We start from the raw sequence: 25,638 nt of genomic DNA on the forward strand, positions 1-25,638 counted from the left end.
TAATGCTGTACAGTGTACATAAACTAATTAAAATGTATTATAAAGCATGCTATTTTCCATCATAATGATTTACCTAAATAATGACCTCAATAAACTTGAAATATGACAAACAAAGAGTGAATTCTTAAAGATATTGTTGGTAGATATAAGACTATAGCCAACAAAGAAGTAAAGACAACCAAAATTTAATTTATACCCACTAAAAGTAAAATCAAGCAAATCTCTTTAAGAAAAGATTTATTTTATTTATAATATAAATCATGTTCCATTTAACATTTTGAGGTAAAGTAAACGTCCTATTGTATATTCTATAAACAAGTAAAATATTTGTTGTTTCATTTATCACGCTATTGTTATCAGTGTATCGCCTATAAACCTTTTGATTCTAAGCAATCCTACTTTGGCGATAAAGTGATGTATTTTTATTTTACATTTTACACATTTTTCCAGTGAACGTTTTTAGTGATAGTAAAAAGTTTTATGAAGTATCGTTATGGGTTATACTTAAAATAATCATTTTTCAATTTACTTGAAGTTTTTGAGGAAAATAATAACTTTATATAATATAATCTAATGTGTATTAAATCCATCTATTATTATTATTTTTAATTTCTATCCATTAATTTTACTTTAGTATTTTATAAAGTTTAAATTTTATTATTATTCATGAAATATATTTTTAGATTTTTATTCATGTTTTTAAGTTATGTTTAAGTTTTTAATTTAAGTTTAATACTACTTGTTTTACTCATATCATTTGATATACTATATAATAATTAATTAATTAATTTCTTAAATACTTTTTGACAAATTTTTATTTCTAAAACTATATTTTAATATCTGGCTATAAAAAGTCATATCATTTACAAATAATAAGACTTAAATATTTTGTTTTATTATATTAAATTTTAAAATTATCCTGTATTAATGTATTACAATAATATGATAAAAATTGAAAACTTAAAACTACCTGTTTGACGCCACCCAATTGTACCAAAGGATTAGGGAACTGAAATGGTGGTTTCTCCATATACTCGTTGACTTTAACTGAGAAATTCTTGAATCCTCTGGGCGGCGTGGGCACCACACTAAAAAACGACCGAAAAGCTTTTTCCAAAATCGGATCAGGTTTGTTTGACAGCATTCCGGTTAAATATTTTCCCGGGTTTTCTGCGTCGTACTGCTCCACATCCACACCCACCACAAAATATTCACCTAGTTGTATAAAAACACGTATATTATAATCTTTTAAATTACAACGACACATTTTACGGACAGCGTTCAGACTAAATTGGAAATATTGTAAAATTAATTTGTATAATCTTTTGAGGCTGCGTATCCATATAATTTTACAAAATAAATATCAAATTTATTCACTATTATTGTTATCTATATTCATATCCTATAGCTGAAGGTTCGTCCGAATCTTTTTCTTCTTAAAATGCAGTTGACTCTACTTAATCTATCATCAATCACAGTCAATTATTTTCTTCAACGATAAATAAATCGTTAAATAATATTTTATCGAGAAAGTATTTTGTATGGGTATGTGTTCAGCATTAGTATAATACGATATTTCATACATTATAAATTTATAACATTGAGAAATACAATACATAAAATAAATGTATAGGTACTTACGTAAATGCGTAATATATATTTTATTATATATTAGCTCATAGAAATGTCAATAAGCACATGAATATAAATAACCGATTGGAAACGAGGCTGAGCAAGTAGAAAATAAGTTTGGCCTCAATGAATGAGATTTTTTTTTAGTAAACAAATAAAACTGCGATGGTTCATCCATTAACCTTTTCCATTGTTATTGAATTGATAGTTTTAGTTTAACATGGTCCTATCATTTGTGTTATCTTAAGTAATTATATTTGCTGAAATATAATGCTGAATGAAATGTTTAGGTGTTTAGCGTTATCGAAAATAATTACCATTAGGTTTTGAATAATTATTAAATAAATAGCAATGAAAAAATATTAATACATTTAGGTAAGTATTATACTGTACCGCATATATTTATACATTTTAGTTCAAAGGTAAATAACTGCATTTAATCAATATATATGAATAAAACTCGTTCTTTCTATCGGCGCAAATTTTAAATATTCGAAACCAAGAAACCTGCCTATGATTTTAGGATTCATGATTTAGTGTTGTGCGTTCATAAATAATACAGCGCTATACAATAAATTATGCTGTTTTTCAATATACATTATCATTGAAAATAAAAATATTAAAGTAAAATTTCTAACACAACTTAAATGTATGTAAATTTAGGTTTTAAAATTTTAAAATACTTAAATATTTCATAATTTAAAGCACGAATAAAGTCTCATTTTAAATTTTAAAAACATTTCTAGAAATATTTAACAAAGAAATTCAAGTTAATATGATTAATTATTTTGAAGTAATTAAGTACGTGAGTTAATAATTTCAAACCACGTATTATTCTAAAGGTTGTTTTAATTTAATTTGTCCTAAGTAAAACAAGTTAAATAAAGAGAATTAGTGCTAACAATCGAAAAAAAATATTTAGGTAAAGTTGAAAAACCTGATTAAAATGGTTCTTAAACAAAAACAACATTTCTGATGCTCTAGTGCTATACTATTGTGAACGAAAATTCCTCAATTCGCATTAGAGTAGTAATACATACTAATGTAAAAATTAGATAAAACGCTTTTTGTATACGGCATGTATCATGTGTGGCTATTGAGAAAATTAATGTTATTTAGACCTTTTTTCGTGGATAAGGTAGAACTAAATAAAATATCTGATAACAATTAAACAATTGATTTCGAAAAATAGCAGCTAACTAGATAAAAGAGGTCAGTTACATTAAAAGAGCATACTGCTTAATGTAACCCGACAAATAAAAAAGTAGTTCAAAAATCAATAGCTTAGATTTTTCCTTTTCACAGTGATATTTTAGATGAAACCCGAGAATTGGTCTATCACTACTCACTATACCCAAAGGGTAGAGATGCGATGCCAATAAGCAAGCAATTTTGACGTATTTGTACTTTGCGCGACTTTCCGACGTTTACGGACCAACGATTATTATCAAAAGTTCAAATAGGAAATACCCCCATGTTAACTGTCGGTCAAATTAGGCAGCAATCGTCAAAAGTTGCAATAAAACAAATTTGACCGGTCATCCAGTTGGAAAGTAATCGGGGTGAAAAATCGTATAAGAAATTAAAAACTAAATAACATAAAATACGTTTTTAAAACAAACACGCGTATCGGACACTCGTAGTATACAGCAATAAGACGGCTAGTAGCATAATTATAATTAACGAACCAAATGAAAATACTCTTACCGTTTTTGAACAAATCCATTTCGTCCATGGCCACTATGAGACCTGTGTGATCGTAGTAATTTCCCAAAACAACGTATACTGTAACAAATAAAAACAACGAGTTATTATTATTATTATTAAAGTAAATCGTTAGCAAGCACACGACGATTATGTCTCTATAGTCTACTACAAGACAAAAAATATAGTGACCCAAGGGATTCATTAAATGTATTTTATTTTGTCCTAATAATGTTAAGTGAAACGAAACAAGTGTATAATATACGTTCATCGTAAAATCGTATATTTTTTCGGAACAGTATTTTTTTATTATTATTTGTTAATTTATAAATCGAAATTTCATATTATTTTAAATGCAATAAGAATACACTTACTGTGTATACCATTTTTAAAAACTGATGTAAAAATTGAATTTCATAATATTATAAGCTTAGCAATACATATAGATATCATAAATGTATATAGGAATTAAATCAAATTAATAAATCGAATATTTATAACTAATTATAAAATACCACTTTGTTTTTAATTACTATTTATATTTTTTTTTAAATAATTTAAAATATAATACCTTAAAGCCTGCAATATACATTCACATTTCACATAGCTTAAATTTATATTTAAAAAATGTATTTGAATAGTGAATGAATCAATAATTCAAAAAAACATTAATTTACTCATTAAATTGTATTTAATTTTCAATTACTTTTATGAGCAGGTTTAATCATAATTCATTCCACAAATCCAATGTAAATTTTAATTGCAGTCAGCTAAATTTTCAAAACAGTCTCAAAAAAATAATCCCAAATTTCCTAAGAACAATATTTTTGATATATATACGTATTATGTAATATGTATAATACGGAAATACAACACGTAATTTTAAACGCGAACATAATACTATGTAATCATATCTATATAAGGTCTACGAACTATGACGTTTATTTATTCGCATTAAATGATGGTCATAAAATCTGACATATCCTAGTCGTATGATATATTGAAGCTTTATATCTATATGATAAAGTGTAAAACTTTTTTTATGTAAGAGCAAAAAAAAATTAAATTTTGACATTGAAAGTTTTTTTTTAATCTCAATCTCTCATTTTGTACTAAATCCACACACTTTGTTATAAAGTTTACGAACACGAACAATCAATCGACAAATAAAAAGGTTGTTTGATCGCGTAGAAATCTATTTACGCACGTATAGCCCGGAAATTTCTTTGCAACAATTTATTGTCCTCATGCACAAAACATATTACGTTTATAGCCCGGCGCTACCGAACAAAAATCAAAATACAATCGTTTTTAATATTTTATCACTCTTCAACTATAAATGGATATGAATTCGTTTCAATTTTAACACAATATCTTCAGCTTCATATTTCATCTAAATAATTATTGGAAAATTCTCGTAAGCAAATAAAATCTTTAAGTAAAAAAACACTGTAGTGCTTAGGTAGATATTCATATTTTGTAAACCAAATTATTTTATTGTGATCGTCGGACCGAACATAATTTTGACATTATCAATGGAATTTATTAATATTATAATCTACTGTACCTATCTTTAAAACCATAATGAACAAAGTTTCCTAAACCAAATAAATCCCTTTATTAAACTGAAAAATAAAAAAATAAAACGACGATTGTAAATATTACAAACACAACAAAACTGCAGAGTGTAATTTTAGATTACATTGACGAACAGAAAGACGTAGGTATATATAATATAAATAACTTCCGTAAAGTTTCAAAATTCATTAAATTATTTAACTAAATAATATTATAAGACGTGTACAATGCACGGCATGATTTAATATATATTTAATATTCCACGCGTGTTCGTGTTTTTCAATAATAGCAAAAACCGATGTCGTTTAATATCTTGTTGGGACAACAATAATAATAATTTATCACTTCGACATATGCCTACGCGAAAACTGCAAACGAATCTTGTGATTTATGAACTACGCTTCGTCTTGAAATAATCAACCAGCTGCTCGAGTAATATAAAGTATGTAGGACTTTGTGACTATATAAACAACGACAAATCGTATTTTACAGAGATTTCGTAGGTTTGCTTTTTGAGCGGATCCTTTGACATTAAGCTCGGGTTTTAAGCAAATTTATGAGCTCACTTCCATATTAATATCGTCTGAAATATATATCTTTGGTTGGACTGCAGACAATAACGAGTAATAAAAAAAAAAAAAATGATATTTATTATGGTAACCTAACGCAATAGATTTGTACAGAGCAGATTTCTTCTATCGACATAACGGTAAAAATGTAAATAAAAAAATAAATTTAAAATAAGGTCACCTAGCTATAGATGGTGAAAAGAATAATCCTCAAAAGTTAATATATTATAATAGGTACATTTTTATGTTTTACTTGAATACCTCACAATTTGGCACTTATAATGAAAGTGTATTATTGTTTTGTTTATTTAATGAGATTAATAAAAGTTCGTGCGACTAAGCCACCAGGACCCTCCTCGGAAGCCCGAACTTCCGCTTAAGCCGTTGTAACATGCCATAGTTCTCGAACTCGTAAAATATATCTTATAAAATAACTGATTAAGTTTATTTATTTAATCTAGAAATATAATAAAATACTGTGGATAATTTATTAATTAATAACGACTATGTGATTGTTTTACTTTCACATTACAATAATAAAATATACACCTAATACAATAATACAACTACAAAGAACATTTTGAATGACATTTTTGAAAAAATGTTGGTTGTACCATTATGATTATAATAACTGTTCACTTATCATGGTGTCCTCTGAATGGTGTCTTTGAATAATTTTCGATAGTTCTTAAAAACAAAAACGATTTTAAGTAATTTTCAAGGCTAATTGTATAGGTATGTGTAATTTAAATAAAATCGATTTTGGTTTTGGATTAGATTTAACGTCAAAATTATTAAAATCTGATTTATCGGTTGCATATTATAATTATTTGCTAATTGATTTGAAGTAATATTATAATTGGTTTATAAAAGTGTATTATCATAATATTATACGTCATAAAAAGGCTAAGGACTTCATGCTCTAAAAAACCTTAAAATATACTAACCTAACCTTAATATTTATCATATAAATATGATATGTTATACTCTAAAAATATGCTAAAATGCTAAAAAAACCCATAAAAATATTTTATTTTTCAATAAAAACCAACAATTACAAGTTTATTTATTATTAAATAAGACATTTTTAAATTCATTTTCTCAAAACATAACTGTACCTAGTCCAAAATTGTATAACAACTATTATATTTACGTGAAACAAAAACACATCCAAACGATCAGACGAATTAACAGAAACTGACCATATCTTATCGACCGATTTTATGTTATTCACAACAATTAAATAATTGGGAAAACACACAGTAAATAGATTATTTAATAATTTATATTTAATCATTTTAATCTATTTTTTTCCAATTTCTAGAAAACTCATATCAAATAGCATGAATAAAATATTATTTTCTATGTCACATATTGTTTTACATTTTTTTTTTAAATAAAATATATGAAATAGTTATTTAATATACAAATGTAACAAAATATGCAAAATAAAAATGATTGATTTAAACTTTTAGTACTATGAAACAAATTTCTTTATTAATTAGTTATGTTATAAATGATTATTACGTGAAAATACTAAAAACTATACGTTCGTGAAGTTGGTCCACCTAAGTATTGCAATTATTTGAAATCTATGCCATTATTTTGCAAGTTATTTGCAAGTATTTGCAAGTCAATTTTTAGAATTTGCAAGTCTTGCTAATCGTCAGCTTTTGTTTGATACCAATTTCAAAGTTCTTGGAAAATTTGGGTGGGCTAACTTCGTAACTTTGAAAGCTCTTACTGGCCGAGTAAATCACTTTCAAATTCTAAAAACTGACTTGCAAATACTTGCAAATAACTTGCAAAATAATGGCATAGATTTTAAAAAAATTGCAACACTTAAGTGTGCCAACTTCATGAACATAAAAATTATGCAAACTTCTATAAGTACATAGCCCTATCCATAATATAATAAATTCTTATAATGTATTTATTTGAAATTTGTTCATTATAATTGACTCGTAAGCAAACATATCTAATCATTAGTAATGTATGAAGTATATTTTCAACTACAGTGCATATACATCTTATAAGATATAAGTATATATATATATATTTTTTAAGTTGAACGACTTTACTCTTACAAAGTGTGCTCGTTTAATAATAATTTTACGTCTGCCCATAAATTTGGTTTAGTCGGGTATGCATTTCAAAATCCAATTTATTACCCGAATATACATGAAAAGTATAAAATTTATCTGCAGAATCTAAAAAAGTATATAATATTTTTTCGTCACTTGTAATTTGCCATCGTGAGTACAATCATCGTTTGAATAATATTTTGCGAATATATACAACCATATTACGTTGTACGTATAGGTATAACAATCTGTAATAATAATAATAATAATATAGTATATTTTTAAATGTGTACTTTTGCAATAAAATGAATCTACAATAATAATAAATAATGATACAAAAAAAAAATCGATTTACTTTTTTCTTTTTAACTTAACTTTTATACATAGCTGTGTTTTTATGTTGATACACTTCGTAGAAAATATTATTCGTATTTTTTGTTTATCCTTTAATGAATGCTATAAATGTTTTAATGAAAAAATTACCGAAATTAACTTTTAATTTTAAAATAATAACATTAAAGTTTAACGTTCATAATTACTTTTCATAAGCATTATAATGCATTTAAATACAATAATACGTAAAAACATTAAACTGTTCAACAATTATTGTTTACAATAGCCGGTTTAATATTAACATTATAATGTGTATGCCGGGTTGCATATACAATCACTAGACATTTAATGAATCAATAGCGAACTCTTGGTCCCTTAAACGTGGTTTAATGACCCACGATTGGTTCGTTAATCCTAAGATAACTAATTAATTAATTAATTTTCTATATTACTCAACATTAGTAGATACATACAGTTTGATAAAAAAAAAAAAATCAGGAATTCACAGTAATTTTATATAATATGAATAATATGTATTTTCGCTATGGACCTGATAAAACATAATAATACTCGTATGATAAAATGGCAGAGCACTATATGCAGTATTTCCTTCGTTCTTGTTCTGCATGATTCTTAATAATAAATCCTCTTGTTGCAGTGAGAGTGTTTAAATGAAAAGAGTATTTCTCTTGTCCGCATTCGGGAACACGAGCCTTTATTTTGTTAATATAAAATTGGCATATCTATTCTTCTAGCTTTCACAATTTAAAATCTAAGACTACTGCACGACGAAAATTAAAAATAATATATTTTAATGGCATTTTCAAAGTGAATTAAAGAGAGCGAAAGAGCAAAATCTATTAGTTTATAAATTATTATCTTTGTCAATCGACTCACCACTGTATAATGTATATAATAAATATATTATACAGAAAGATGATGCATTTTATTTCCATCGTCATTGGCGACGACACATGGTTTATGTGTCTTTATGTGAATTTTATTGTATTCGACAAAGTTTGTTCAACATAATTTGTTCGTAAATCAGCGATCATTATTTCAAAGTAACATATATCCCACATGAACATGGTGAAAACACGGTTTACGAAATTAGAAATCATGTTCATTGATTTTACCATAATATGAGTCGAAGTTTGTCAGTTAACAGACTCTTAGTGCTTCAATATATTATACATTTTTTTTTTTTAATAAAATAAAATCTCAAAATAAGGTTAAGATTAATTTTTCTAATAAATTCACACTGACTTTCTATTGTATTAAACGAATACTATTAATTATTTGAACCTAACAATTGTTACAGAGTGAAAATTAAATTTAAAACACAATATGCTTTTTATCTTGTTTAACCGACAGCAGAAGAGGTTCTGTGTAAATAATACTACTCCTATCTGCTGCCATCGTTCAGCACAATATGCTTATCGGGACGAGACATTCGTTCCAATCGAATTTATTTCGCCAATAACTTTTTTTAACAAAAAGTTTCTGTAATTCAATATTAGTTTTGAATGTTGAGTTGTTATTTATTTTTTTTTTTTTAAACATAAGCATTTAGAATTGTTTTGAAATATATTTTCTATTGATTTTAGCTTTAATGAAAATTAAGAAAAAGCTATCAATATAATTGAAAATGGAAAGATTTAGAAATAGCATCGAATGTTATTTATACTACTAGAATAATCGATGACTTCATAATTTAGTTTATTCAACCAATAAAAAACGATATTCATAATCCGTAATACTTATGATATTACGAATATGTTTATATATATATATATATATATATACTTTTAAGTTTTAATAATAAATTGTATAAATTATATTTTTATTTGAACACTGCAACGAATCTGAAATTGACTATATTATTACGCAGTCATATAAACTTAGTTCAGAAATGAAGTTATCATTCGCTCTCTTGAGACCAGTGAAATAAGTTTAATAGCGTGCCACCGCGTCTGGTGTAGACACTTTCATTAATTAAAAAAATATATTATGTTCAAATTATTTGATAAAAATTTAAAATTTCATCTAAAAACTTCCGAAAAATCATAATATAGAATGTCCATTATAATTATTTATGCTTTTAGAACTAAAAACTAACATTCACAAAACTTTTTATAAACAATAAATATTTTAAAAATAATAAATATTTCAAAAAATTTAAATTAATGCAAATAGTTAATTATTATTTCAATTAATCACAATCAAACATTGTATTACAAATATTATTTTAATTAGGTTAAACCAATCAAAATTATAAGAAATATAAATTATTACAATTATTTTAGTTATTCTATTTTATTTTTTTTTAATAAACCTTGTTATCACATTGATATAAATATTATTTACATTGTATATTTATAGGTACTTTCTCTTTATATACAACAAGAGTCACTAAATGAAGGACTGTAGACAAACTTTATCCTCCAAACAAAAAATGTATTATATATATTTTTTTTTCTATGGTACACTAAATGAGATTTTTATTCATTTTCATTTTATTTTTATTTTTATTTCTTTGGATAAACATGTTACATGTACATTCAATTAAAAGCCCCTGGAAATAGTGGAAACATCCTAAATTCTTAAAGTGATCATTCAAAAATATTAATTTATGATCCCTGGTATATACCATTAATTATAATACGTATATTTAATTAATATTAATAAACACAGTTATATTTTAAACTACAGCAATACCTTATAGTACTATTGACACAAAAAGAGAGAAAAAATGAATACATAGGTAGGTATTATAACTACTTCTGTGATTCTTTTCTTGTTTTCTAGTCTCAATATAAATAAATATTCCATGCAGTTTTTTCTTATTATTCTAATGTATAAATATTTATAAGCTCGTTATGTTTTAAACTCTTGAAGATACATTCGAATTCAATTGAACACGTACCTATATCGTTATGGCTAGTTTTATGGAATATTATTTCTACGTTTTCAAATATAGTCACGGGCCACTCGGGCCACCTTATTTGAATATATATAATATTATTACGCTTTGTCCGCAGTAATGGCTCCACAAATATATTATAGGATGTAAGAAAAAGATAACCATTTACAGACTACGAGTTATCAACGGCACAACATATGCACGAATACCCTTCGACCATCTCCATTTGCAGACACGCACATATAAATGCATTTAATATATATGTATGTATAATATTTATATATTTATTTTTGCTTCCGGACAGCGGATAAGACGAATAAAAAGCGCAAGGGATGAGTATAGCGTACGGAGGAGTTCCAAAATGCTTGTAAAAACGATGTGGGAGTAATCCAGTGGAATAAAGGTCGTCTTACCAAGATTTCCGACACAAAGACACCCCGAAAATATCACGCGTATTCTAAACTCCCCAGTATACACATTTATAGCTTTTCCACCACCGTTGCGTGAAGCGAAGCACTCGTTCGTGATAAATATTTATATCCGAAGCGAATCAAATATATCATATAATATACACAAAATATATATATACATTAATGACTTTTTGATTGCTATATGAGTGCATTGGACTTAAGACCTGTTCGTTAATCTAAAATGTTTTTACGACGGGTTTTAATGATTCAACAAAACGCAACTTGTGGCGCTTGAGTGAATATGAGAATATTTTAATAGTGACGACGAAAAACATTTTCAAACGTAGAGAAACATACAGCAATCCGAGTATAAAAATAGTTTGTTTATCGATGCGTATTTATATACACCGTAGAGATTGCGAATATAAGACAAGGATGTCATAAAATAATACTATATACTTATATACTCCAGTTTAAACGCGTATTATAATATCTAAAATTTTACCTAAAATAAATCTCAATTCGTCTAAAAGATGTATATTATATTGTTTTTAAAAACAGGTTAAGATGATGTTGTATATATACATTTATTTTAATATACGTTTGGCTGTTTAGGTCGTTTGGTTTGGTATCAAAACCAGACATACTTTTTTTATTGAGATTCGTGTGCACTGCATTCATATACTAGGTATTATAATAATTAATGCAAATGACAATAACAATAACATCATTATTTTATACGATTATTTATTGATTTTTTTTAAATAATAATTAGCGAGTTAACCTATAATATATATATAAAAAATCGTTATAAATTTTAAAATGAAAAAAAAAGTTTATGGTTTAGAATATAAAAATTTTGTCAATTTTTTACGTCGTATAAATAAATTGATACTTTGGCAGTATAGTGAAATCTTGATAACATGCAAGTGCAATGACTGAACAGCGACTGATAAAGTACAGAATACCATTAATACTTATGGGTTGTCGGCGTTCACTCTTTCCATTGTTATTTTATATGACAAAAAACAATATATTTATATACCCATAGAAATAAATAGCCAAAATAAATCTGTATACTTACGTCGCATTGCCAATTTCAAATAAAGATAATAGTTTAGCTAACTATATTTGTGATAAAATTATAGTCGTAAAGCATTGTGTGTTATACGATCGATACACGACAATTTTACTCTCCTATGATAATATGTGATATATTGTAGCAATAACTTAAGATTTTTTTTATCTGGTAATAAAAAAAGTAAAATTTAAATACTATTATAACAGCGAAATTAATAATTACTAAACTCCAATTTTCAATTTGCACACGTTTCACGTGTTCATATCTATAATTAATTAATTTGTTTAATTGCTAATATTATAATTTCTAAATATTAAATGTTATATTATATTACCAAACCTTAGTACAGTAAAAATTCTTAGATCTTTTATTTTTATGTGATTGAACTGAAGTCATTTTTTGGAAAAAGTCAAACTCTTTTAAAAATTTAAATTATAATAATTCAAAATATAGTCAGATATTTAAAATAATATTATAAAAATAATAGACATATATTTTTTTAATTTATATAATCATTTAAATTCATTATTTTATAAAACTTATGAAAATTTAAAATTAAATTTAAATTATAAACTTATAATATAAATACATTTTATTATGAGTTGCTCTTTGAATGCGATGATTTATTATTACTTTTAAATTAAAAATGGAAGGTATAACACGTCTGTCCTCGAGTGGTCTACTTTAAGCAATGTGACCTATTAAATGTACGATTGATGTCCGGTTTTTTTAGAAATATATAATAGCTAACTTTATACTTTTATACAATAAAGTTACTCTCTCGTTGTTATGTATATTAGTTTAACAATATTAAATGCAATATTTAAAAAATGTAATTATTGTTAAATTAAATATTATTAAATATATAAATCACTAAAAAAAAAAAAATCAAAAATCATAACATTTTAATATCTATTTATAATACTATTTTATTTAAAAAAATTACCCAATCATCATTAATTATTATTTTTTATATTTAAGTCATTTATTTGAAATACCTACTTTAATTCATGACTTTATAAGTAGTATTTTTTTTAATGTAATTAAAAATATTTTGAAACAACTTTAATGATAAAGCTACGGGCTAACTATACAATATATGACCATATCTATGTGAATCAAAAAAATTGTTTTAGATAATTAGAAGAATATATTTATCATTAACACTATTTGGATAACATTACTAAAATTTATAATATAAAGTTAAACAATGATTTTTAAATATAATATTCATGGTAAATAAGATGCTGTTTTTAATCTACAAAAACATTATTCTTCAATCCATTAGTAAATGAAATTTAATACTGATCTACAAATATTATATTAAAACAAAAGCTGTATAGGTGGGTATAAGATTACTATACTAATATTATATAATTTTATTAAATAATACATAGACGATAATTCTTCTATATTAATTTACAATTATTAAATTTCAAAAACTATGATTTGCTTAGTTTTATTTTATTTTATAGTATAAAATATGAAATATGAAATCTTACACGAAAAATTAACTTTATAAGGTTTAATATAAAAAAATGTACTTACGCGATACATTTATTTTTATTTTACAGATAATGTGATAATTTTTGTTGTCGTATGCTTTAGACAGTTTAGAGTAAAATGTATCATATTTTATTTAGATGGCTATCTAAACAATGTTTGTCCATAAATTTAAATGTATTTTGTTGAAAATTACCGAATGAAAACGACATATTGAATAACAACTGACTTAAAACCAATAACAATATTGCGGCATATCAGATGATACTTTGCACGTGAAGTTATTGATTATATCTATAATCTGAATATATCTATATAAACCGTATTATAAATTTTCATATACTCATATACATGATCAATGATCCGTATATTTATTTTTAATTATTATATCAAGATGTATTTAATGTAATAAAATATTACACATTTGTAATAATTTCCATTTCTATGATTGATCTTTAGAAAGTTTTTAAATTATATTTATATAAGTTATATCAATAATTAGTTTAATAAATAATATTTAAGTTAATCATATAATACATTTAATTTTTGGCGGACTTCTTTAACAGTTATGTGAGATTACCGAGACGGTTTTTACAGTATTTTTAAAAATACAATTGTAAGTATTATGTATTGATATTTACTATAGTATTAATATATAATACAATCTATATAATGTATATAATTCAATTTAAAATGTATACCAACGTTTTTTGGAAGATTCAATAATAATATAACCAACAAATTATGAATAGATAAAAATATTTAAATACAATTTAATAAAAAAATATTTACAGTAGATATGATGATTTATGACAAAAAAAAAAAATGATTAAACGTAATTCACCCGTGTTTTTTTTTGTTTTTGTTAATTTGAAAAAAAAACATCTAAAAATCATTCCATAATAGATTTCTGCTTAAAAAAAATATGTATGACATTGATATATCACACTATTGTTGGTTATCATATTTATGACGGATCGTTTATAAAATAATTATGATATTGTAAATTCACACAGGATCAAAAAAAAAAAAAAAAGCATTTGAAATTAGAACGCTTTTGATATATGCTTTTAATTCTTCTTAAAAGCATCAAATATTTAAACTTAATTTTATAAATTAAATTTAACTTTTATCTTATATAATAATAATGAATGACCAATAAATATTAAATTATCTCGCACGTATTACCTCTGTTTAGAAACCAAATAATATCGTTATCAATAAAGTTAAATGTAATGGATAAATTTAATTGTACGAAAATAGTATAATTTTTAAGCTTTTAGATTTTAGCTATAGAAATCAAATTAAAAATTAAATTTTATGTAAATTTAATAATTTCTAATCAAAAATATTTAATAAAATTGGTTTCAATAATACATTTCCAATTACTGCACTAATTTATTTATGCATTTTAACATGATTGAATTTAAGCAAATGTATTGTTTAAATCTATTATAAGTTTAATAAAACATTTTAAATTTATCTTGGCTTGTATTCAATATATTTTGCTATTTTTTTCAAGATTGGTTATATTTCACTATGACAATTGGTTAGAGTACAAATTAAATAAAACGATTCAATATATCCAGATATATTTCTCATATTCAAAAGCCAAACTTAGTATTTATATGATGATTAATTTATGTTCAAAAATCATGAAAAACGTGTACATTTATATTTCATTAAATATTTCAAATTAATTGATTGTGCACAATATTAAAATGTTTGAATTAAAGTATTTAGTTTTCAACTAAATTATGTTTATTAGATATATATTATTAATTTAAGAATTTAAGATTCAAGTTTATTATAATCAAGAATTTTTTTTTTATTTTAAATTAATACAGCCGAGTTGAGATAACTAGAAGTTGAAGAAAAATAAAAATTAGCTTCGATATAATATGTTTTATTTGAGATATTTAACTCTAATTTATATTAATTTATATTTCTAGGGGAATAAAAAAAAAATAAGTTATCAATTTTTTTCGAGTTATTGATATTTGAGTTATCGCGACTTAACTGTATTTCACTTTTATAAATAAAATAAGCTAGATGATGCAGATATTTTAAATTATAATATTGTAGTACTGAAATATCCCAATTTAGTAAATTATATACGAGGTTAATAAAATAACTTTATGAAATTTTGTTTTAAAAAAAATGATCTACAATTTTTTAATATAGACAATAAATATACTTGAATATTATTTTAAAAATACGAGTTTTCACAATGTAATGGAATCAATTATTTATATTAATACAATAATATTTTATATTTATATACATATATATACATATATTGTATACCTTTATGATCATAATGATGTCAATTTATAATTAATTTGTAATAATGTGATCTTTAATATAACTATCAGTATACAGCCCATCAGCCCACACTATATTGCTAGTATAAATTATTATTGTGATACTAAATTATTTAAATAAAAACAAATGATAACTATGATAAATTATTTAAATAAGTTTTTTGACTTTTAATAAAACTTTTTTTCGAAAGTTCATTGTCGTATCAAAAATATGTTTATTTTATTTATACAAAACTATAAAAATAACCACATATAAAGAAAATAGCATTTAGCAATATTATTATCTGGTGAATTATTTATATTAATATTATTGTTAAATTGGTAATTCGTTAGACCAATTTAATATAAATATTTTTCATTAAATAAAAGTATTATTTGGTGCATTAAAAAAAAAATTGTTATTTTCTGTAAGTACTGATTTTTTTTCAATTTTAATGAAAAACAATTACTATGAATAAAAAAATATACATGCATAACAACTTGTATATATATAAAAAAATAAGCTTTGAGATATACGCAGTGTTGAAAACAAAAAAACAAGACAATTAAAAAAAAAAAAAATTGAATTTATTGTTCCTCAAGAATTCCATTGTTTGATTTCATTATTATAATTTTCTATAGATAATGCATACTCGATATCTGTTTACGATTTAAAACAATAATATCTACTATTTATCATTGTAAATAAATTAATAAATTGTACTATGTAAAAAATATATAGTGCGAACGGAACTGAACAAATTGGTATTTCAAACAATATAATTTATATATCCCGTAATCTCAATGTATATAGTTTTATTTTCATTTTTTAATAGATGCTTACGTATCAAAGTTACAGTTATAGCTGTTACTAATAAAACTGTTTAAAAGTTTAAATTACCCTGGTCAAAAAAAACCATGTATAGAAAAAAACTTTTTCAATCGTTAAAAATATTGTCTTAAACATAAGTTCTAATATTTATTTCGTTGTTTTTTGTTTTAAATCTTTTTAGAAATTGAACAAATAAGAGAGCATAAATACACACACACACACACACATAAAGGTTATGCCATTCATATTCAGTTTAGCGTTTGAAATGAATGAATAATTATATACATTCCCTTAGCAGTATACGAAGCAACAACCCCTGGATAATGGCTTGTAAAATGTTAATTACTCGGTACACCCGATTACGTTACGTTATTGTAAACTTTCACAATGTTATGCACTCAGACGCTTTTAAAATGTATCCGAATGACTTTGAAGGCAATTTTTGTCAAAATCACTACTACATAGTTACAGCGGTGTGCCATTATAATAATGCGATTAACATAAACGTGGGCGGAATACAACTTTACGTCTAAGGGTATATAATCTGCAAAAAAGATGTTTTTTTTTTCATTCGTGACTAACTACACAATGTGTATAAATATGACATAGATCAAAAATAAATTATTATAATATAGCACACAACAAAATATTTTTAATATCAATTTAAAATATATTTATCTTTATTCAAACTGCCTAATGTATAAAATTCGTAAACAAACACCATCATTTACGTAAAAAAAACGAAAAATATTTTTTCTTATATTATATTAATAATAAATGTTTATTTATTTAAATTAAATAGAGTCAATATACATTGTATACAGGGTGATCTATCCAATAGACTAACACTTATTATTTCAGAAAACACGTTTTAGAAAATATTTCTTTTAAATAATTTTAAGTCATTACAATACAACATTTTCAGAAAAAATTATTAGTTTTTTAAGATTGTTACTCTTTTAAATGGCAATATAAACTTTTAATTTAATATTCCAAAATAAAATATTACCTATTTGAAATGTTTAAATCTGTATAAAAATAATAGTAAAAAAATAGTAGTAAGTAGGTATTTCAAGTTTTAATGAGCTGAGTAGAAGACCAGCATTTAACAGTATACTCCTAATCGTACCTTTCATTCGTACATTTTTTAAACACATATTACTCGAAAGTGACTTATCTAATATATTCATACAAATATTCTAATTTAGAATAAGGTACAAAAATACATGTTATAATTCTATAACTTTGAAAAAAATTATATTTTTTTTAGAAAAATTTTATTTTTAACGACTTAAAATTATATATATATATATATAAAAACTAACGTTAATAGTTTTTGAAATAATGACTTACTTTGAATGAATCATCTTTTATAAATAATATAACACCATAAAAAATGGATATCAATGTATTTGAATTGTTTTTTATATATTTTTAGAATCAATACAGTAGAATTATTGTGTTTGTTTAGGACAATGCAATAGATTACTTCTACTCGCTTTTACAAGGTACGACTAATTTATTTGACCGTTAAAAAATATCCTTATTTACATAGTTAAAATGATCTCTGATGTGGCTATTAGCCGCAATGACAAAAAAAAATACAAATGGGCTTACTCACTTCTTGTGTCTTGATACGTGTCGGCGACAAGTTTAACGAATGGATTGGCCGTGTACCCGTGCAAATAATGTGTGTTCCATGTCTTTTTGGCTGTGATCTCTATACCAGATTTAGAGAATACTTCTGATATAGTAGACGCGATCTTACCAAAATGAGTGTCAATTGCGTTTGAATAAAAAAACGTCACCTATTTAAATACATAATTAAATACATTAAATGATTACAAAACTATACAATATACGATTAATATAAATATATTATTCGCACAGTGGGTATGAATGAGTGCATAAATTAACAACATATAATTATAATATTATGAAGATAATATTGTCGAAGGATATATTTCGAAATAATTTTAGCTCAACATTTATGCAATAATTATGAAACAAACAAAAAAACCATCGATTTATTTGAACAATATTTTAACTAATTATAATAATATATGCAAGACATTATACAAATTCAATGTCTATCAAATTTTTCAGGAGAAACTATAAAGTAAAATCTCATAATAATTAATGGATGAATAAGTAATATATTAATAATTTCATGACTAGTTAGTTATTCTCACAAATTAACTATTTCAACTACTATTAGATAAGTTCAAACTCAAAATTAAATAACTGACATTCGCTATAGTTTTAAAAAATAAAAACTATGATGCATTTTTAATAACTTAATAATATACATAAAACATAAGTTTCTATTTTTAATTATTATTATATTTTAGAGTTTGAATGACGAGCGGTTTAGAATATCAAACAGGTTCAAAAATTGAAATATGAGTCTACCATTAGAATGGGTAACCTGTTTTCGTAATTGAAAAACTTGTAATAATATTATAATGATTAACAGTAAAAATCACTAGTTTTAATTCCTTCATAAAAATTATCAAACATTATGTAAGTACGCATTTTTCTTATATTATTTTATAATAAACAAAATTTCAGATTTTTATTTTGGCCTATCCATCGTTTAAATATTTATTATATATAATAATAATATTATGATATTTTATGATAATTTATAAATTATTATACTTGTAACGTTGAAGTTCTGAAATTGTTTTGTTATTAAAAAAACGCAATTGAAAAACTGTAAAAAAAAAAAATTAAAATTGTAATCTTCTACTCATTTCTATCAAAATCTATTCTATTTGCGAATGAATACAGTTTCGTTCAGGATCGTATTTTGAACGGAATGATTTATCAATGGACATTGCATTCAAATTTAAAAATAATAATAGAATACTAGCTATTTCATTTTTATATTTTTGTAAAAATATGTTGGCGTTATAATGAGAATGGTTTTCATAAAATATATGTTAATAATATGTTACCATAAATTTAGTCATCCCTAATTTATATTCATTTTTTTGTTCAATTGTCATATAGGCCACAAGGCTTTTATATTTTAACGTATTCTGCTAAACTAAAAAAAAAGAAAATATTATATTATTATAGTTCATTTAAAATTCACATTTTTTGTTAATTTTTTTATAATAAAATCTATTTATTATACGTGAAAACTATACTATTATTTAAACCATCTAATAAAAATCAAATAATTTAAAAATAATTTAACTATATTGTTCGAACATTAATATAGATTTATTTTATGCACTAAAATAATATAATCTATAAATAAAAAATATAGATTAACACACTATAATTTACATGTATATATTATATATCATATATTTTTTCTAATTACGTCAAATAATTGAAACGTAGAAAAAAATTGTCTACATTATATTAAATTATTTAATTTAATTGCAATGTTATATTATTTAGTTTTATCACGCAATTGTCGCAATTTAAATGTATTTCACAATACACATATTATAAACATAAAAATCACCTGGCTTAAGCTTTGAACAATTTCTTCTATGACACATGAAACATTGCGTGTTGGAAATAATGTATCTTTGTACATCTTGAGTATAATTTATGATTTTAAATGATTCACATGTTTGAAATAATACTAAAGAAAATTTCTCTTGATAATTGATATCCATCAATAAAATTAAACCAACGACTTTGAATAAAACTATCAGTAGAACGATTTGGTATGTTCTGAAACCGCATCCCGATTTTCCTATCCCTAATCCAATCGTGATCTGATACTACTTCACTTTAACAGATTTTAACAAGCACAGCTCCGAAATGTTGTCAAAAAGTAACAGCCGATACAATATTATGTACTCGTATTCTAAATTTCGATTTGATTTGCAAAAAATTTAAAAATAAAACCTATAATATGATTTACCTTATGTTGGATGGTTGATAATAATAATAAAATTATTATCATATAATGTCTGCTTGTAAAATAATCATAGTTTAGATTTATTTATAAAAGTGTTATAATATCGTCTAGGATAAAATATATACAAATTATGATTTTCATAAAACATTACGAAACATCAACGAAAACCATACAATACGTGAAACCAAGAACACTTTAATATGGAAACAGTCGCACAATGTAGCGATCATAATAATATATGATATTGTGCTTTTAATTAAAATATTCGCGATAATAATATAATATACGCGATTATATTCTATAAGCCATCCAAAATGGAAAAGAAACTTGATTTAAACCCAGCTACTGACTACTTCACATTTAATTTATGATTTATCGCACGTCTTAACGCCTATAGTGTATATAATATAGTAAAATACAATATATAGATGTATATAAACATTAAACGAGTGCGTGTGTATTTACGGAGGCCTTATATATATATATATATTTTCTCCCTTTTCGGGGTCGCTTCGAGCAAACCACAACGTGGCATATTGCAACAACAGTGTTGTGCTTAAATATACATATACAGAGCGATTCTTTTACCACGGAATACTCTATATTCCTCGGTGGCCTAAACTGTCCCAACCCTAACTCACTATAATTGTTATATTACGTCAAGTTTGGGTTTGGCAGTGGTCGGTGGGGTTGGAAACGAATGGGAATAATATGTTGAAAATAATTAAAATATTCTACAATATACCCTTAAATACGTCGTTAAAATATAAAAAAAAAATAATAACTAATTGGTGAAAGATAAGAAACCTCTTAGGACAGGTTAAAGAATATGGAGCGAATCGCGATAAAATAATCACCCTGTGTATACATACGAGTGAAGCATAATAATGTATTGTAGAAAAACGGTGCGGAAGATAGCAATAACCACAAGTCGAGATCGGACGTGACGCGGTCGTGGCGAAACGTAAGGGAGAAATAAGTGAAAAGTGGAAATAAAAAAAAAAAATGCGGCAAAGACGGCTTGAACATAGAACGGCGAAAGAGAACGTTTACCGGACCGCCCAGTTCGCAGTTACCAAATGGTTCTTAACGTTGATACGTTGATTTGTGTATGTGGCTTACCTGTGTCCAGTTGAAGGCTTTAAGGACTGCGGCCACGGATTTGGATATCTGAGTGTCCGGCGGACGTGTGCGAGCGAACGTCGGGAATAGCGTTTTATCCGACGTGTCCGAGTCCATGCAATACTGTAACATCAATTAATACGACACAGTTTTAAAATTTATATACTAACATAAATAATATTACGTATTTTAACAATTTGGATTTAAAACACAAAGTTAATAATTTATCTCATTTACTTATAATATATCGGTTGATTTTACATATTATTATAGTTATTTATATCCCTAAACGATACTTTTAAGTTTTGGCCCTAAGTGTTATTATTGTACATCAAAAATTCAACAGGTCTGCTGTAGCTTTTAAAAAATGAGAGAGAGTTCAATATAATTGCAGATTTAAACACACTAGCATTTCAAGCTTTCATAGTTACATAATAATTATCTATATATAAGAGGACGTAATTCATTGGTCTCTTATGTATGGTTTTGGATAAAAATATAATATTATATCACATGTGTAACAACGAGCACAATCTTCCACGTGCAGTGTGCGAAAAACTTATATGATTTTGTTCCGGTCAGAAATTCCAAAGTGGAAGATTAATTGGTCTTTTCTGCCTTCGAAGTTATAAATAAATAAATAATAGTTATCAAATGTCATAAAATCAAATGTCATTTAATAGCTCATATTATTATTGTTATTAATATTTTTATAAGACCGTTAAAATATAATCGTAATGTTTTGAGTATAGTCTGTGTTTTCACAACAGTAACACCACTATAATAATGATTATCTTACCAAATTAAATATTTATATTGTTTCAAAGAAATTAAATCAATGAAAAATACATTTTCCTACGAAAGCCTGATAATGTGCATCATTAGGTACCGTAGCAACAGATTTATACTACGATGTTGCTGAGGAGTGAAAGTATAAACGTAAGTTTTAATTTTTAACTGCTAATTTTAACCTTGATATTATAATTATTTATGATAATATGTGTCTTTTTCGATGAAAATTTAATCTATGAGTATTTATAACGTACCTTAATCATCGAAAAGCTTTCAATATAAACCCTGGCACGATGATAATGAATTTATTTGCATTTTAATGTTAATGGTTTATTTAACAGTTTAACCAAAGTAAATTAAATTCAAAAACAACTATTTATGTGTCATAGTTTGCTTAATTACTGCAACAACTATAAATAGTATGTATCCTGGGTGGACATTTTCGATATTTAGGGTTCAATGAATTAAATTGAAAACAAATCAAGTTTTCACGAAGTACGCGCAAAAAAAAGTGTAATAAAACCTAAGTCAGAGAATTCATGTTGCATAAGCTCATTATTAAATTTATCTAGTTATGCAACGGAGAGGAGCAATTTGTTTTTCGTATAAATGAAAAGGAGGGTTAAACCGAGTTGAATAAAAAAAAAAGATAAATTGCAAAATGGTAGTCACAATTTAAAAACGTCTGATTCATTCAACGGTTTTTTTCACTACTACATTTTTGCTCGGATAGTTAAAAGTTAAAGAAAAACGAGTTCGTTTCGTTTTGTGCATAATGCAACTGAATAAAAAATGAACTTGCTAAAATCTTCTTATTGTCCTTTTCCCTGTACCATTTATAAAATACAATATAATAGATCCACATTATAAACACACATTTCTTCATAACCGCACGTACTACGTCATATTATTAAAGCCAAAGCAGACCGTTCAAACAGGTTTTGTTTCAGAAGCCGATGGGTATTGGTAACGACTACATTTAATTTACATTTTAATTGTTCAATAAAAATCACAAAGTTGTGACTTATTAAGGTTTGTAGTTGATAAGTATTATCATATATGGTCGGTAAAGATAATATATAGGCAAAAATGTATTACCTACCATTAAAAATAACTATAAATGCTTTAAACAATTTACTAATCGTCTCCGTTCAATCTATGGTAATTTTGATAAATAAATCAAACGATATTTCGCCACCATTATGTAAACGATAGTATCGTTGAGAGCGCATTTTAAATTTATTAGTTTTCAGAATATTCTTCAGTAAATAATTTATACCAGTGACAGAGGCGAAATGTTTTTTTCCAATTTTAGAAAGTGTACTATTTATTTTTATGTTATTAGCACTGAAGTCTTGCACTGAATAAATGTGTTGATTCCTAACTAGTATTTGGCCAAAATCATTTTGTAATTATAATAATTGCAGTACACTTCAATACTCAAGACTTTAAACTGTATAACTATAAGTACCACGCTAAAAATTAATTATGATCAAGCCAAATTTCTTGAATTCTTCAAAAAAAAGACAAAGGAACATTTTTTTATTAAAAATGTGTAGAGACGGTTATTTATTATTATTTAATTTCGGTAATTAAAAAAAAAAATGTTTGAAATGTACATAAATGTGCTACTATCTCAGCAGTACTATAGACATGAATTCGAAACTTATATAAAAATCTTTCTGATGGAAAATACAATAAGACTGTGAAATTACTTGAGCTGTTTGAAAATTATTATTCCATCACTATACGCGCGCCGCGTCGTATACGAAATATAATATATTATATTAACTGGCGTGTATAACTGTGCGCTGAAAAACTAGCTAATAACTTCATAGGTACTAATAAAAATAAATGAATTGTCTACGGTCGTTGTTCTTGTTTCCATACGCACACGGCACACGCCACACACGCACACCCATCACAAAAGCGTATCACGTCCGTCTGACTTTTTTTTTTCACAAACGGATTCAGTTACATTGCCGATTTCTATAATGTCTGGGCTAATGATTATTTATTAGTCATGTAAACTGTTCCCCCGGGCGACACATATTTACTGAATCTCGTTAGCTGAACGGTTTAATTTGTAGAATGACAGTTGAATACATTATATGAAACCCATTTAACTACCTTCGTTTCCAATTCACGTAGTTATATACATATATATATATATATATATATATATATTATATATTATAAACCTACTTCACGGATATCACATTATCGCGAACACGCTACCGTTACAGATTAATATAATAACCATCACATCGCTCGAAACATTGTTTTTATTTATTTATATAAATTATACTATACTATACGTCGTCGCTTTGCGCAGCGATCGGAAATATTACCGATTGAACATTTTTTTTCTTTTTCGTATTTTTTTTTTTTTATTTTTGCAACGTTAAACATATACCAATAAACCAAAAGCCATTTTATTTCGATCAAGAAATATGTTTTCTGTTTCTAATCATTTACGAGTAGGTTTTCCGGTACATTTCACTCTGTCGCTCGGTGAAAAACCACTAAAGAAAATCTGTTATTTCGTCGAAATTGCCAAAAAAAAAAAAAAAAAATCACATTAACTCTTGTACTTTCAATTCAGGTAAGTATCAAAATACATATAAAACATCCCATCAATGAATACAAGACGACTGATCGGAATAACTATATTATACGAAAAATACTTTTGATTCCGATAAAAATATTACATATTATATATCATTATTACTCACATTAATATTCATCAGCCAAAATCATATTATGTCTTTAGAAATAAAATTATATACACTCTCATAAATACAATTAATGATAATCAAATGTAAATAAACGTAATTTATTCTATTATAACAAATGTCAACGATGAATTTTCATAAATCGAATAAA

At 25.0% G+C, this 25,638-nt stretch overlaps 1 protein-coding gene across 1 annotated transcript in view; it reads right to left on the reverse strand.

Annotated features, from left to right (window-relative positions):
• Positions 1-25,638, reverse strand: part of LOC113550308 (guanylate cyclase 32E-like) — a 75,349-nt gene that overhangs the window by 24,860 nt on the left and 24,851 nt on the right. Inside the window, 4 exon segments of the mRNA XM_026952043.1 lie at positions 971-1,215; positions 3,340-3,417; positions 18,574-18,760; positions 21,961-22,083. Of these exon segments, the coding sequence (XP_026807844.1) occupies positions 971-1,215; positions 3,340-3,417; positions 18,574-18,760; positions 21,961-22,083 (633 nt within the window).

Source organism: Rhopalosiphum maidis, chromosome 1 (assembly GCF_003676215.2).
Source record: "Rhopalosiphum maidis isolate BTI-1 chromosome 1, ASM367621v3, whole genome shotgun sequence".
NCBI classification, from domain to species: domain Eukaryota; kingdom Metazoa; phylum Arthropoda; class Insecta; order Hemiptera; family Aphididae; genus Rhopalosiphum; species Rhopalosiphum maidis.